The following is a 16,200-nucleotide window of genomic DNA, read 5'->3' as shown; positions in this document are numbered from 1 at the left end:
GAGAGTAGGCAAACAACTGCAGCTTTTTTTGCAAATAATAGGTAATGTCCATTGCGGTCCTGGCATTCGTTAGAATAAACGCATTCGCGTAACGTTTGAGCGTACAACACGGATTAGCAGCTGCGGCTGTTTCAGTGGGAGGAAGGGGGAGGGAGTGGCGGAGATAGAATAGGAAAGTGGAAGGTGTGGGGGTGTGCGCCATCGTTTCCCCCCCACCCCTCGTACATTCCGGTCTGGTCCACGTCGTCGTCGTGTCGTCACCGTCAGTACGGTGTCGGTCGCGCTGCCCGAGACCACGCAGCAACTAGCAGTTGCTGGTGTCGCGTGGCAGAGCAGTCTGTGAACGCACTGTGTGCATATGGGCTGCGCAGGTACATCTCCGCCGCCCAGGACCTTGTGATGCACTCCCGGGGCAAGCTCAAGGAACGGAGTTGGCGGACAGTGGACAACCGAGCGGCCACCATCGACGACATCAGCGTGTTCGTGATTCCGCTGCTGGGCTACCAGGAGGAGCACCGGGTCTGGATGGCTTCCACGCGCCAACAGCCCGAGCCCCAGGCGCAGTCACAACCACAGGCGCAGCCGCAGCCTCAACCGCAGCCACAGCCGCAACCACCAGCCAGGACGTCGTCTTCGCCGCAGTTGTCACCGCCGCCGCAACCGCAACCTCAACCCCCAGCTGACGCCTCCTAGGTTTTATTCCTTCTTGTGATCACTTGTGTATGTATCATATCTTCTGCTCCTCCCTCTCAACTTCGTGCTTGCTAGACATTCCCCCCAACTGGCGCCATCTGCATGCGCCTCTGGAAGAAGAAATGGGGACCCTCCGTGGGGTCTCAAGGCACTTGCACTTTCCTCCGGCCCGCCAACGGATCCGGACCACGCCGCCGCCGCGGCTGTAGCTGCTGATGCTGTGCCACAGACGCCGATGATGCCCTGCGGAAAAGAAATGTGGTTGCATCAAGTCACTCCTCGGGCAGCATATTGGACGGCTTCTTTTATCTTGACTTTTTTTTTCTCTCAATTTCTCGGGACCCTGCTCTGGACTTCCAGGACTCATTGCTAATGTAAAGACGCGAATCAAGAGACATTTTTTTTTTCCTGTTTCTTTGATTGTGAAGAGTATGTGAGTAATGTATAACATGAGCGTCTTTCCATGACCTGCAAACGAGCTCGTTTCCTTACACTTGCAAAGCATCCCTGCAACCATTTCAGGGAAGTAGGTAGAAATTGCACAAGAGGAAAACGGGTCGGTTGCTGCTGGGCGCATTGTATGTGTACAGCGTAAGCAAGCGGGCATGATGTGTGTGTGTGTGATAGCCTGCATGGGCAGGCCTTATTATAATTATCTTTTTTTTTTTAAATGGAGGTATGGAATAAAGTGAGTGCCTGGGATGCCACACTGTTGTCTTTGCTCTTTTTATCCTTTGTCACTCGCTGCATTGCAAACAAACATTAAGGCAGGCATTGTTCAGTGCCCTAAACTGAAGTGCTGTAACTGAGCATCATCTTCTAATCCATAATCATCGCAACATTCACATCTACCCAACCACCAGCTAGGTCTTGCAGCTAGCTTTTGGAGTTGGGGATGCCCACGTTATGCAGCTGCATCGTTACGCATTTCGTCCTTATCTTATAGGCGATGGCATGCACATAGTAACTAGAAGGAACCTCAATGTTTTACCTGTCCCTGCATGCATATTTGATTTCTCTAAAAAAATGTCTTCATTGAAGTTGTCTTCACTGCAGTGAGAAGGTATCCGGAGAAAAGAGACTTATGTCAGTCAATGCATTTATTTTTTTAAGGATGTATAGCCACTATCTTAACACACATTTTTCTGGGTTTGCCCATTGGGGGGGAGGGGGGGGTTGGTCGGGATATTTGGACCCCTTGAGTCACTAGACTTCTATGGACCTCAGTCTGGATCTGCATGTGGGTACACTTCTTAGATGTACAAATTGCAAGTATAGCACTACAGATGTTTTTGCCATTGCTTGTTCAAGCTCTAACTGCAACAAACTGAGCCAAGTATAAGCTCTCCATCACAATTAACTAGCTGGGTTAGAAAGTGTCAGCTATCAACCGAAAAGAATCATCAGAGGTTCTCATAAGGGTGGAGCTTCTGTGACTGTGCCATAGTAGTGGTCCTAAGTCTCTTCTTATACTCGCTACGAATAAAACCTTGAGCCAATAACAGATTCGGAACAAATTGATTGGACAGTTTTGCAGTGCCTAGCTTCCTGAAGAAAAAAGAAAGACGCACAAAGTCTGGTTCTACTTATGGGTGTCGAACGAGGTACTGGAGTGCACTGAATATGACTGAAAGAATGTTACTTTTCTAGCAACAATATGAAACTTTTTTAGCAACATCTGCATATGCAGTAGGCTACTGTTAAAGGTGTACTGACACGAATTTTAAATATTTTCGGATTGTCGCTCCAAATAAAAGCACTAGTGTCGAGAACCCTAAAAAGAGTATTGCGGTGCTCGGGAATGCATCGAATATACGTTTAATAGCGCTACCTTAAAAAGACACTTTCGGTTTCGATATCGAGGAGGTGGCTTCTCAGTGACGTGTCATGGCAGTGTGACGTCACGGGGAGACTAACTCGCAACGTACTAGTGGCAGAGCCGTCACCTGCTCCTGGTGCACGTAAGCAGCGATGAGTTTATTGGCGTCCAGTGACCACGACAGTGATTTCTGCGATTTAGGCTGCATGCAGGACGCAGAGTTCGCAAATTTAGTGGAACTGTGTTGACTCGTCGCGATAATGTCCATTGCGGTGGAGCTGGCTTGCTGATGTTCAGCGACGGAAACTTTAAAATCAAAGTAAAATATTTTATACGCGTTGTCTGACTCCGGTGTGTGGAGAGCGTTAACATTGCACACCAAGGAAACGAAAAACGTCCCTTTTACGATGCCTCAAAATCGTGTCAGTACTTATTTAAGACAAAACCGAGGTTTGAAGGGGTACTGAACAAAAATAGAAAGAAAATGAAAAGATCGAAATTCACTCGATAGACGCGACTGTTCCGATAAACAGTTTATTTCGCGTATATTTGAACAGTTTGCTGTATTTTCGGAGGATTGTCAGCGTGCGCGGGGCTACGTATCGACGGCCGCGTCAATTGTCCACACGGAGGATGCTGGGTGCACGTTTTCCTGTCCTGCTACTTACCTTTCTCCACCTCTCCTTTACATCCCACTCTACCCCTTCCACAAATGCACTGAGATGTGCCGACCCTACCTAAAGGGTATTCACACGAGGGAGAAATGCGCGGGAGACACGGGGTGATTGCGGATCACGCGACTTCACGGATTAGCGAGTGGGCGCGACCTTCCCGCGCTTCCTCAGAGGACATGGGTACCTATTCCCCGACAGGACAAACGATTCCCCTGCGGTAGGGGATGTAGCGGAATTTCGGGCTCTTGTTTGGCCACAGTGTTGCATTTGCTCCGGCAGAGAGCGGCAGTGGGTGTCCAGTCTGCAGCTGGTGAAACGCGCTGTACAAGCCACCAGAGCATAGGCGTGCGCACGGGGGGCGGCCGCCCCCCCCTAATCACCTAAGTGGGGGGGGGCGCAAAATCTGCCCCACACATTGACTTAGTAGGGTGGGGGGGCGCTGCAATGAACCTTCCCCCCCCCCCTGATGGGGAACCCTGCGCACGCCTATGCACCAGAGTAGTCTGGTACACTGGTCTCCCCCTCCGTTCGCCTTGTCCGTGTGACTGGGGGACATTTGTGGAGAATTCTCGCGAGCTGACGTCACTAGGCTCCGCCTTTATCCCCCAAGGATTTGTCCCCCGTCTGAATACCCCTATTTGGTGCCTCGTTGACCGCTCTCACCCTAACCCAACCCGGGAGCAATGTTCGCTGCCGGTGCCGTTCGTGCCGGTTCTAGGAACGGTAGTGGGAGTGGAGCGGGTTGAGAGACGCGGTCGACGGCTGGCATGGTTGGCACGCCCATTTCCGGGAACGTTAAATGTCACCTCCTCTAATTCAAGGTGCAGCCGCTAGACGCGGCAGTTTATGAAAAACGCATTAAATTCATTATTTTTTGCTAGTTTCTGCCTGAAATGAAGGTTGTGTCTACCGATTTCAGCACCCAATCTTTCAATCTGTCTGAAAAATCTCGGCGGCAAAAATTTTGTTCAGTATCCCTTAAGGGCATGTCAATTCATCGCAGTATAAAAAAAAATAGCCGTTTCGAATAAAGGACACTTCCACTGACGAGACATGCCATCGGCGGCCAAGTGATACATGGTAATTAGTCTACGTGGAAACAGGTTCTATCTAGCAAGAAGCAGTTAATTACATTTGAGCTAATAAGTTCAGGAGGCTTATCACAGTAGGAAACCTAAATAAATTTGTAAGAGCGCATTTACAAAAAAAAAGTCAGTTTCGCCGCAAGGGTGAAGCAAAGAATGTGATAGCAACAAATTGGAATGTCACACGATGAACGGCAAGCAGCTCGAAACTTGCAGCGCGCTGCTCAAGCACAAAAGACGCATGAAAAGAACACACAGCACGAGCGCGAACTGACAACTGTCACAGTTCGACAATTGCAGCGCGCTGCTCAAACAAAAAGGACGCAAGAAAAGAACACACTCAGGTATACACGGGACGAGCGTAAACTAATAACTGTAACAGTTGTTACTTCTTTGTGTTAGAGCAGGGCGCTGCAAATGTCGACTACGCACAATCAGCTAGCCCCTACTTTGGCTTTTCTAGCTAGCAGCGCACTCCTTGCACAAATACGGCGGCTGCAGCGAGCGAAGTGACCTTCGTGCGGTCTATAGCTTCAACGAAAACTTTGCGGTGATAGCACAAAACGTACAAACCTCCCTCCTCACGAAGCGCGCGAGCACGGGGGACCACGCCCTGTAGGGCAAGGTACAGATCGGACGCGCGCATCCCGACTCCTGCGAAACAGGCGCGGAGCGACGACCTTTAAAGCGCGCCATCTCGCGGGTGATAGTGAACACGCTGAAGCACCACCGAGCTCTGCGTACCGCCAGCGGTAAATGGCGTATATAAATAGCTTGCCGTTAGCACGCTGGAGCATGTGAGTTGCGTGGCGGAGTTGTCTAACACGGCGCGCTGCGGAGCGAGGTGTCGCAGGCTCGAATGCCCCGGTCGCGCTCTTCGGGAAATATTTCGTCTCAATTATTTTAGATGCGAAGCATCTCTTGCTCGGGGGTATGTCCCGCGGCCTGCTTGTCCGCAACTCTCCGCCTTCCCTCTCCCCAACAGCTGCGCATTACTCTCTCCACTTCTCTCCCAGCAGTTGCTTGCGCTTCTCCTGCGTTCTCGCTTCTGCTCTCGCGGCTCATGCGCTACTCTCCTCTAGTCTCCTCTCCTTCAAGCCGGGAGAGCGCTGCGCGCGTTTTCCAGCGCTTGCTTCGGTTGACTCCTCTGAAATGCGGGCTCGACATGCCGAAATTCTCTCCTACGCACCACCGCGATGAGCGCCAGCGCATGCGCGTCCCTTCCTCCTCTCTCTCCTCTTCTACGCTGCCCCCCTCTCGCGCGCCTGTCGGCCGCGTTCCCCGCTCGTCCTGTGAGAATTAACGGCCAGGCTAGAGGGAAGACACGACGCGCGTAGCGTTCCTATTCGCGTTCCACCACGCGAGGTCGGTAGCATGCCCAACAAACGCCAATGGAACGCGATCGCGCAAGTGCTCCGGCTTCGCATCGCCTCATGGTCCCCTTCAGCGGGAGATGGTGTAATTTTTTTTTCTTTCTGGCTTTTATATTTATACAGGGTTTGTCCGAAAAGTGATGTCAATGATTAAATTTAAAGCGTTTACACCTCACAACAGGCTATGACCACTTGATATTGGTGGAGGGAAAGTTAGCTTACGTACGTGCGGTCGCACTGTCGTATGCTACCATCTGGAGAGTAAGGAGACTTTTCCGTGCAAGCCACAATGCAGCGCTCGTTGGAACAAAGGATTCAGGGTAGGGGTGTGCGAATATTCGAAAGTTTCGAATATTCGTCGAATATTACATTCGAGACATTCGTATTCGATTCGAAAATCGTGTATTCGAAAAGTTTCGAATATTCGATAACTTCGATATTCGAAAAATTCGAATATGCGATTCGATTATCGTGCATAAAATAACTCGTCTTCCACATTTCTGCTCCGTCGTTCGTATCGCTAAAAACGTTGCCGAGAGGAGTGATACACATCGTAAGTACACGGAAGGAAGGAAGGAAGGAAGGAAGGAAGGAAGGAAGGAGAAACAAGCGGAAAGACAGGGAGGTTAGCCAGTTCTTAGACCGGCTGGCTACCCTGTGCTGGGGGAAGGGGTAAGGGGGGATAAAAGATAATAGAAGAGAGAGTACACGGAGGCACGATATCTGCCTGCGACGAGCGCCCCAATACGTATGATTTATTGCTGGTGCATCTCCGACGTGCAGCGCTGTTAGCGATCATGTAACCGTGCATTTTCAATATTATGCGGCCGTAACGTGCCGCACTACCACTTGTTCACTATGCGGGACCACTTCTGAAGAAAGACAGTGACCCATGTGACTGGTGGCGGACTGTAGGAACCATCGGATACCCCAGTCTGGCAAAGCTTTGCCCCATGTACCTCCCTATACCAGCCATTTCTGTTCCAAGCGAGCGTGCCTTTTCAGTGGCAGGAGGGGGGGTGTCTCTGTTAGAAACAACGTTACTAGAACATTGGTTCTAGTACCGTTGGTTAGAAGGGAGCGCCTGCTGCCTGATAATGTGGAGCAACTCATATTTCTTCATGATAACACCTAGTCATTACTTTCATTGAGCCGTGATATTTGCTTGTGTTGTGATGTGCATTGTGCTATCCTGGACATTGTGTTCTTGAGATAGCAGTGTATGTTGTGTTGCCAGTCAGGTTGTTAATGTTTTTTTTTTTTTTTCAAATAGCTACAGGTTAAATAAAATATTGTTACTGTGGAGGCATTTTTCCTTTGATATTCGATATTCGAAGGTGGATATTCGTATTCGATTCGTATTCGAAAAATTTGATATTCGCACACCCCTAATTCAGGGGCGTAGCCAGAAATTTTTTTCGGGGGGGGGGGGGGTTCAACCATACTTTAGGTATGTTCGTGCGTGCGTTTGTATGTGTGCATGCCGATATACGCAAGCAAAACTGAAAATTTTCGGGGGGGGGGGGTTGAACCCCCCAACCCCCCCCCCCCCCTTGGCTACGCCCCTGAAAGGATTGTCATCATGCCTCGTGTGAAACTTAACAAGTCCGAAGTGGAAACTTTTCCTATGATAAAGACCTTTGGCGATTATTGTTAGTCACAACATCAAGTGTACCGGCGGCATAAGGCTTTTTTAGAAGGTCGTAAAGAGGTAAGTGATGAAGCCCCCGCTGGGTGGCCGTCAACGACCATAACCGACGGCAACGCGCCAGTCCACACCGCCTTCGTCTTGACCCGCTTCCTTGTCGATTCAAAGGTGCCAAGGATTGCCCAGCTGACATACATTCCTGACATAGCTCCTCCAGACTTCCTTTTCTTTCCTCGCTTGAAAACTTGCATGAAAGGGCATCATTTCGGGAGAGTTGACAAAGTCAAAGAGGCTTGCACCAAGGCTTTAAAGCACATTCCGGAGGCGACCTACCGTAACGCCTTCGATGCCTGGAAATCTTACTGGAAGCGGTGTAGCGCCGCAGGAGCTAGGAACCTGTTTTGAAATCCTTAAATGTGTTATACTGATCTGATCAATGCATATTTTTAATAGACTCACTGACATTGCTTTTCGGACATACCCTGTATATACATAGTGTCACGGGGTCGTGGCTTGGAAAAGGCATCAGTCGGCGTGTCCAAGATGAAACTCTTTATTTGGCCGAACTTGTGGCCGGGAAACGGAAAGTCAAACTAAAGCAATACACACTGTACTGATAGCGGCGAACAGAGCGTCGGCCGTTGATAAACTGAACCGCGGCAAGGCGCGCCGACATTTTATAGATGCGGCATCGAACATTCGAGCTTTATCGCTGGTGGCCGCGTTAGTTCGAGAACAATCTCAACTGTTTGCGTTTGCGCGCTCAAGCTTATAAGAAGATTCTAAGATAATCTGGAAGGTTCCCAGACATTAGGGCGCGGCTTGCGCAAGGCGGCGGCTACGCGTGCAACAGACTAGTTACATAAAAATGACAAAAAGAAGCGCGCGTGGCAATACATATACGGAACATGACGGCGACGGCAAAAACCCGTCGGGTGTGTCCATATAATTGCTATCCCAATAAAATCGAAAGCACGAGGCTACACCCCTCGAGGTAACGTAGCCTCTCGCCTCTGATTTTTTTTCTTTAAGTGCGGAGCACTTTAGGGGACCAGTTTGTCGTCCATCCATCTCATGTGGTGTGATCACGCTCACAGTAAAGTGCTCAACAGAGGCCACAAACAAGGTTAGCAATGCTAAAAGCCGGGTTAAAATGAACGAACAAGGTCTAATATAATATAATTAACAGAAATAGCCAAGAAGTAATTCCATTAATTAACTTAAAATCGCTAAAACGTTTCGGAAACATGGGGCTACTTAGGCGGGGCGCAAGAGCGCGGGCGCCACCGCCTCGCCGAGCGAGCGAATGCCTCTCCCCCTGCGTCATGGCCTCTGCGCCGGCGCGTCGCTGCGTCGCTACGTGACTACATCTGATGGGGGAAACAACCTGACTGAACTTGCTGCAGACGATGCGTATTTCAACTGCCGTAACAAGCAGGAAATCGATAAAGCGCAGCAAAAAGTAGCGCACACGTCGCACACCGAGTTTGTGAACCTGCCTGACAAGGTTATACTCGTGCCGAGGAAACCCTACATGCTTACCTCAAACATTGGCGTCATTGACGCTTTGGTAAACGGAGCAGTGGGAACTCTACGGACGGGAATCGCTGGGTGCCCGTGCGACGCACTTCCTCAGGTTTCACGGTAGTCGAGCTGCCATACTTTTTTTTTTTATCTTGAAAGCGAGAGAAAACTTTTTTAAGAAATATAGGCGAAATGTCGCCTCCTCTGACTGCGATCCGGCTTGCACAACGCGAAACAAACAAAGAGGATTGCAGCCTATAAACCTTTGCTGTCGCGCACACCCTACAATTAAGTAATACTCTTACGCGGGTAATCTGTGCAATGTTCAATTAACACTTCTTCAATAGGAATCTCGCTTTTTCGGCTGATCGTTCTTTGTTTTATTGTATTAGGTCGCGCATAGCTGTGTGTGCTACGAATAAACATATCTGTTGATACATTAAATTAAGTTTTTTTATATATAAAATGAAGATTATAAATGTCCCATGGCATCAAGCACAGCCTCAGGTGTTATAACAGCCGTCAAAACCGCTGCGAATATGCAGTTTTCCAGGATGAAAAGGATCAGATAACCCTGCAGCCGGCTGTGGCACGGCACGTGCTCCTTGGCCTTATGTGCCAGATTCTTTGCGTTCCTCCACGTAATGCTGCTGGTTGATATACAAATTTAAGGAAAGTTGAAGGCTTGCATCACGACGTGTTTTTACCGCTAGTCATGCAAAGGCGGCAACAACAGCTAAGTTTACGAGGCATGAGCTTACGGCGAACGTGAATTTCTAAGGCATCACGCTTCTTGCTGCGTCCTGTCTGTTTCCTTCGCCTTGTCCTTCGTTCTCTTTTCAGATAGTTAGATAATTCTCAAGCCAGTAACACACCAACGAGGCCAACTGTCATCTCTGATAAAGGCCGCTTGCATGCGCAGGATCCCAAATTCAAGGGGGAGGGGAGCTTCCCCGAAACTACTTTGGGCGCCTGTCACAAAATAAGCAGACATAAATGCTCAATGTCACAAACTGCGTGGTTACTTTCAGTAAGGCATTTGTCAATTTCCATTCGCAACGAGCAAAGTGCAAGTGCGTGCGCAGAACGCTTTCATCACTCTTCGTCGTCATTTCGGCTGAGTACTGGCGTAGCCAAGAGGGGGGGGGGGGAGGTTCAACTCCCCCCCCCACCCCACCGCTGAAATTCTTCAGTTTTGCATGTGTATATATACACGCACATACAAACGCACGCACGAACATATAAAGAGAGGTTGAGACCCCCCCCCATCAGGGGCGTAGCCAGAAATTTTTTTCGGGGGGGGGGTTCAACCATACTTTATGTATGTTCGTGCGTGTGTTTTTATGTGTGCGTGTATATATACGCAAGCAAAACTGAAAAATTTCGGGGGGGAAGGTTTGAACCCCCCCAACCCCCCCCCCCCTCTTGGCTACGCCCCTGCCCCCCACAACCCGAAAAAAAAACCTTTGGCTACGCTCCCAGCAACCTAGATACGTATACGTTTCCATGTGGTGCTTGCAAAATAATGAAAAGCTACAAAACGAAATTTGCGCCGCCTCTCCCCTTCCCCTCAGCGTCTTTGCGGAACTGCTCCGGCGAAGTATTTTAGGTTTCTTTTGTTCTTTCTTCCTTTTCTCTTTTTTTTTCTTTCTTGAGGGAGGGGGAAATGGGAAGACCGAAGCAAGCCGCTGCACGGCACAGCGGCAATTAACTCTTCAGATGTTAGAGAAGTGATCCGATGTTAGAGAAGTGATCGCGAAGAAACCCCTTATTTTTGCCTGTATTCAAGGAACATCGAACGCATGCATTTTTTCTGAAGCACGCTCTATTTTATGGTAGGCGCTTGCGCACAAATAAAGCGTGGTTGACAGCCGCAGCCCTTGCCGTGCATCTCGTTATTTTTAGTCTGCCTGTTCAGCTCTTCAGTTCTGTTCAAACCATATACACACACAGAGCAACTACTAGCTCTGTCTAATTACCCGGACGTTCTTAATCAGGATGCGGTCTGGTGGCGCCGCCTCGAACGGTGCTTTAATTACCTGGCGTATAATTAAGACCTCTCCGGTTGTCTCTGTGAATCTCGTGTTGCCAAGGGATCGAATAACAAGAGCATTCCGAAGTGCTGAACCGCCTTTCAAGCGAATCTCTTATAACTCACAGATTTCGATGGGCATCGTACACGAAAAAACCCGGTGCTGGCGAGCGTATTCGGAAATTCGACCCACGAAGGTGCGCCGCGGTCGCATGCGTATTTGTATGCGTCATTTTGCGATAATCGATGCTCTCTCGATCGTGTGTTGTCGGCAATCGGCCGTTTCTGATACGGCAATCTGATCTTTTGTCGAGGTCACTTGTCATTTCGCGTTGCCACGTTTTCATTGTTGCGCTGCTAAACACGTGGATGATGGTCCAATTCCCCGCATGGAGGAAGAGAACAGTTAGGAGGGGGCATTGCGCAATGAGAAAGAAAGAAAGAAAGAAAGAAGAAAGAAAGAAAGAAAGAAAGAAAGAAAGAAAGAAGAAAGAAAGAAAGAAAGAAAGAAAGAAAGAAAGAAAGAAAGAAAGAAAGAAAGAAAGAAAGAAAGAAATACGTCAGGCAAGCACACGCCAAGCTTTGTTGTTTCTAGTTTTGTGATAGGGCAAGGTGTCCTAAACATTTGTATATAGCCTGAAACCACCATTCGCTGTAAAGGTGAGGGTTGTGCACGACTTATAATCATATATATATATATATATATATATATAATATATATATATATAATATATATATATATATATATAGTATATATATATATAAAATAAAGTGCTAACAAAGGACCCGGAAGTAAAGTTGAAAAAATCAAGCACGTAGGAAAAATTGTTCAGTAAAAGGACTGACGTTTCGGCCGCGGGACTCCGACGAAGGCCGGTCCCGCGGCCGAAACGTCAGTCCTTTACTGAACAATTTTTCCTACGTGCTTGATTTTTTTAACTATATTATATATATATTATATATTATATATATATATATATATATATATATTATATAATATAATATATATATATATTATATATATAATATATATATATATATATATATATAGGCCTTTCACAACGGCATGCTCACTGACCGGTATTGGCGTAGCGATGACGGCGGTGGCGCTTGCAGCATCTCCGCTGTCGACTGCGGCCATTCGTTGGGTGGGCTCCACTCGAACCGCGTTCTCCTGCCTTGAGAGAAGATGAAATTCGCAGCTTTAGCCTTTGCAGCTGCCTTGGCGAAGCGTGGCGTAACTATTGCGTTTAGTATAGCTATACCACTGAAGAGTTTTGGCGCATTTCTTAAATTATTCAGCACGCAAAGCGTGGCCTTTTCCTGCTACTAACCCAACCTCTTTGCAAACGTACAACTCGCACGGCGTGTATCACTACACCGTAGGAATCACCTCCAGTTATGAAATGGACGGCGCATTTTTAAATACAGCGCACCAATACGTAGTTTTTACTTTGCTAGATGGCTCTCTACAAGTACTCGCTAATGCTGTATAAATGAAATCACTGCACAGATTTGTAAAATAAGTACGGCAACAACAACCACGAGTCTTCTGCTACGCCGGGTGATCATACACTTTTATTGCGATAGCAATTAAGTGGACACTCTCGACGGCCTGTTGCCCTCGCCGTCATGTTCTGTTTAAAGTCCAAATCTATAACATCGCCCCGCGCATCGTATGTTCTACGCGCGAGTAAAATTGCGCGACACTGGGGACGAACGCGGCTGAAGCAGAGATGAAACGAGCCGGCCATCTCCGTCGCACGAAAGGCACAAGCGATAACATCGCCTCGCGTTGAGGCCTACGACTGAGACTAAAACGACAATTATGGCTTGCAAGAGAGCGAACTTGGGCTTGTTAGTGAAGCATTATGAAACACACAGTGCAAGAACCTACAGGGACAGGTGTGTTCCCTTCCTGTGTCCCTGTAGGTTCTTGCGCTGTGTGTTTCATAAAAAAATACGGCTTTCGCCTTCGAGTCGCCTTAGGCGAATGGATTAGGAACCGTGTGACCTTTACTCTCCTGTAGCGTCTCACTAGCATGAGTATTAAAAAAGAAATTGAGGAATGGCGTACTTGGCAGTCCGCATGGATGGAAACCCTCAGGATGGATGGGTGCAAACACGCGGGAGTTTTCTCAGTATCTAGCCAAAGCTTAGTGTTGGAGCGGCTTTACGTTAAACTTATGCGTAAAGACTGAATGCACCAAGTGATGCGGCCATATAGCGTTGCTCATCGTTGTAACCAGCATTCAGCATTGACCCCTTGGATACAGACCAGGTGTGCACCAAAATGGCGGCACATGAGACGTATTGTCAAACAAGGGGGCGCTCAGAGCGACTCTAGCGGCAGTTGCAGAGACTTACCGTGCTGGCGTCGTCGTTGTGTGGGTACAGGGCTGTCGAAGGAGTCCCAGTCACTGCGAATGGTAATGACATCTCTCATTTAGAAACAGTTGGACATAATCTACGTTTTTCAGCGGCGTGGTGTTTATCATAAAAAGTGACAAGTTACATGGCAGACCAACCACAGCATGTGTTTCTCGATCAGAGGCTCTGAAGGTCTGTTTCTGGCGTATTGGCCTCTTTTTCCGAAAAAAAAAGGGGGGGAACTACAATGTCCAGTCTTGAATTCAGAAAAAAAATCGTGAGCCCAACGACTTCATACGGCCAAAGTAATAACTAAGTTTGACAACAACGCGGAAGACGTGGACGAGAAGGGCGACAGAGAAGCGTTTAGATGCAACGGACGCTCATTTTTGGAAAGCATAAAGATATAAGAGAAAAGTATGAGAACATGCGCTGTTGTCAAGCGTTATCGCGTGCCACAAGTTCGCCCAAAATAATTGCTCTCTCCTAACAATTGAGCTTTCAATTGTTTATCTTGAGCACTACCCATCTGTATACGTATATGGTAGTGCAAATGTCTTGTTGCCAGTATTCGCTCCCTGGCAGGATGGAGTCGTATTCAAATATTGCTGAAGGCAGCATGGAAAGGTAATTTAAAAATTAAACCTAATTCGTCAGCTTAATACTGGCGCTTTGCGGACCGCTGCTTATGTTTCAATCTGTGTAGTGCAAACAGCACGAATTGGCCAGGTACACGAGGCACTGGTTTATCAAAAATGAGTGGTGACTGAGTAGTAATAAAGAGAGGAGGATTGAAAGAGGGGAGAGGGGCCTTCCTATTAGTGGGGGCGAAGTTTCACCCTACTCTTCCCAACCCCATCCCACTGAGACCCCTTAGAATAAGAACGTAGGGTAAAGACGGGGTATTAAGGGGGGCAGCCCCCGCCCCAACCCCACTTTGTATGCACGCCTATGCCCACTAGTCCGGACATTAGCACTACCAATCCTACTTGCTTTAGCCATCGCCTGCACAACTCGTTATACCTAGGTCTGCAAAGATTGCGCTCAACGTCGTGTGTCCCGTATTTTTTTTTTTTCGTACTGCGCAGTGTCTTTGTTCACTTAGCGCACTTTTAAAGATGAATGAACCCCAGCAAGCCCAAATTGTAGCTATATATACTCTACAAAGAGAGTAAAGTGCCTATTATGTGCGCACATCAGTGATATGTAGGGGTCTTCAGGGATCAAGTCAAGATGCCTAGAGCATGCTTTTAGCCCTGAAGACCATTCTGGTGAAATAAACTTTTGATTGTTCGATACCTCTGCACGAGCAGCTCGACCTCGTCTCCCGTGGTGTGCGTGTCCATGATGCGCTGCACCTGCTCGTACGTCTTTCCCGTCAGGGGTACGCCGTTCCACTCGAGCACGCGGTCACCCTCACTCAGCTGTCCCAGCGTGTCGGGCCGGCTGACGCGGGCCACGTACGCTCCCAGCTGGCCGTTGCTCATGCGCTTGCCGCCCACCACGCGAACGCCCAGGCCTCCACGCCGAGGGTCGCGCGTCAGCAGCACGCGCCGGGCGCCGGCCCGGCTGCCCACCACCAGGTCATCGGGCTCGGGCTCCTGCGACTCACCAAAACACGCACTCACGCAAGCGCCCCTCAGCGCCTCCCACATAGACTGAATGAATGAATGAATGAATGAATGAATGAATGAATGAATGATCGGGTTTCTGCAATTCACCAAATCACACTCTCTTGCAAGCATCACTCAGTCTTTCCCACTCTGAATGAATGAATGAATGAATGAATGAATGAATGAATGAATGAATGAATGAATGAATGAATGAATGAATGATCGGGTTTCTGCAATTCACCAAATCACACTCTCTTGCAAGCATCACTCAGTCTTTCCCACTCTGAATGAATGAATGAATGAATGAAGCAAGGATGGAAGAAATGAGCAATCTGGTTCTTGCAACGCCTTCACCAAAACAGACATTCATGCAAGCACCATTCACCACTTGCCACACCAATGACTGAGTGAATTAGAATGGAAGGGAGAAAGGAAATTTTCATATAATCGCTAGTTCATTGTGTATGTGCTGCAAGATCCTGCAAAACGCGACTCCTCGGCCCCTATGAACCATACAGGCAATATAACAGCGCGTCAGCCGGAAAAAATAAATAAACACAAAACCACTGTTTGTGATGGGAAAGGTCTATTTATGCTCAGTGCTTCCGCAATCATCTGAAAAAACGGGATAGGCCCGTTTTAAAGAGAGTGCCATCATAGTGACATTTCTTATCAGGCGAGAGACGGGGGGGGGGGGGGCCCGTAGCCTACGCGAAGTTCCAATAGCAGCGCATTGTCGTCACCGCGCTAGGAGAGGCCTAGCCCGTATACATATTATCGTGAATTATGCAGATTACTTAAAGAATTGAGTGACCTAAGAATGTTATCAAATTCCAAAGAAAAGGCTTGAGTTTATTTTGCTAACTGTCGGAAAAAACCACCGAGTTAAGTATTGTGGGCACTCGCCGGAGATTGAAGGGATACTGAACAAAAATGGAAAAAAAAATTACGAAAACATCGAAATTCTCCTAGGAAGACCTGACTGTCCCAATAAACAGAGTTTATTTCACATATTTTTGAACACTTGGCTGTATATTTAGAGGATTGTCAGCGCGCGCCGGCGGGCTGTGCTTCGACGGCCGTGACGTCAAATGTCCTCCTGGCGGATTCAGGGTGCACGTTTTCCTGTCCTGCTACTTCCATTTCTCCACCTATCATTTGCATCTCACTCTACCCCTTCTGCAAAGGCGCTATGACGTGCCTCACCATTTAGGGTCTTTATCCCACCCGGGAGCATTGTTCGCTTCCGGTGCCGATCATACCGGTTCTAGGAACCGTAGTGGGAGAAGAGAGGGTTGAGAGACGCGGGCGACGGCTGGCGAGGTTTCCGCGCCCATTTCCGGTGGCATTAAACGTCACCAAACGTCAC

General features: G+C 48.3%; 2 protein-coding genes across 4 annotated transcripts in view; one reads left to right on the top strand and one right to left on the bottom strand.

The window, feature by feature from the left end:
- Nucleotides 1-925, top strand: part of LOC119396187 (protein phosphatase 1H) — a 34,254-nt gene extending 33,329 nt beyond the window's left edge. For all 3 annotated transcript variants that reach the window (XM_037663282.2, XM_049416985.1, XM_037663281.2), the window contains exon 9: nt 372-925. In XM_037663282.2, the coding sequence (XP_037519210.1) occupies nt 372-693 (322 nt within the window). In that variant the 3' untranslated portion in view covers nt 694-925. The remainder of the gene's footprint in view (nt 1-371) is intronic.
- LOC119396186 (protein piccolo) overlaps nt 695-16,200 on the bottom strand; it is a 31,765-nt gene continuing 16,259 nt past the window's right edge. The window contains exons 6-9 of the mRNA XM_037663280.2: nt 14,518-14,819; nt 13,216-13,268; nt 11,927-12,026; nt 695-936 (exon numbers count right to left, since the gene is read on the bottom strand). Coding sequence (XP_037519208.1) covers nt 837-936; nt 11,927-12,026; nt 13,216-13,268; nt 14,518-14,819 — 555 coding nt within the window. The 3' untranslated portion in view covers nt 695-836. The remainder of the gene's footprint in view (nt 937-11,926; nt 12,027-13,215; nt 13,269-14,517; nt 14,820-16,200) is intronic.

Source organism: Rhipicephalus sanguineus, chromosome 6, assembly GCF_013339695.2.
Source record: "Rhipicephalus sanguineus isolate Rsan-2018 chromosome 6, BIME_Rsan_1.4, whole genome shotgun sequence".
Lineage (NCBI taxonomy): Eukaryota > Metazoa > Arthropoda > Arachnida > Ixodida > Ixodidae > Rhipicephalus > Rhipicephalus sanguineus.
Note: the sequence above shows the minus strand (reverse complement) of the source record. Positions and strands in the feature narration are given on the sequence as shown.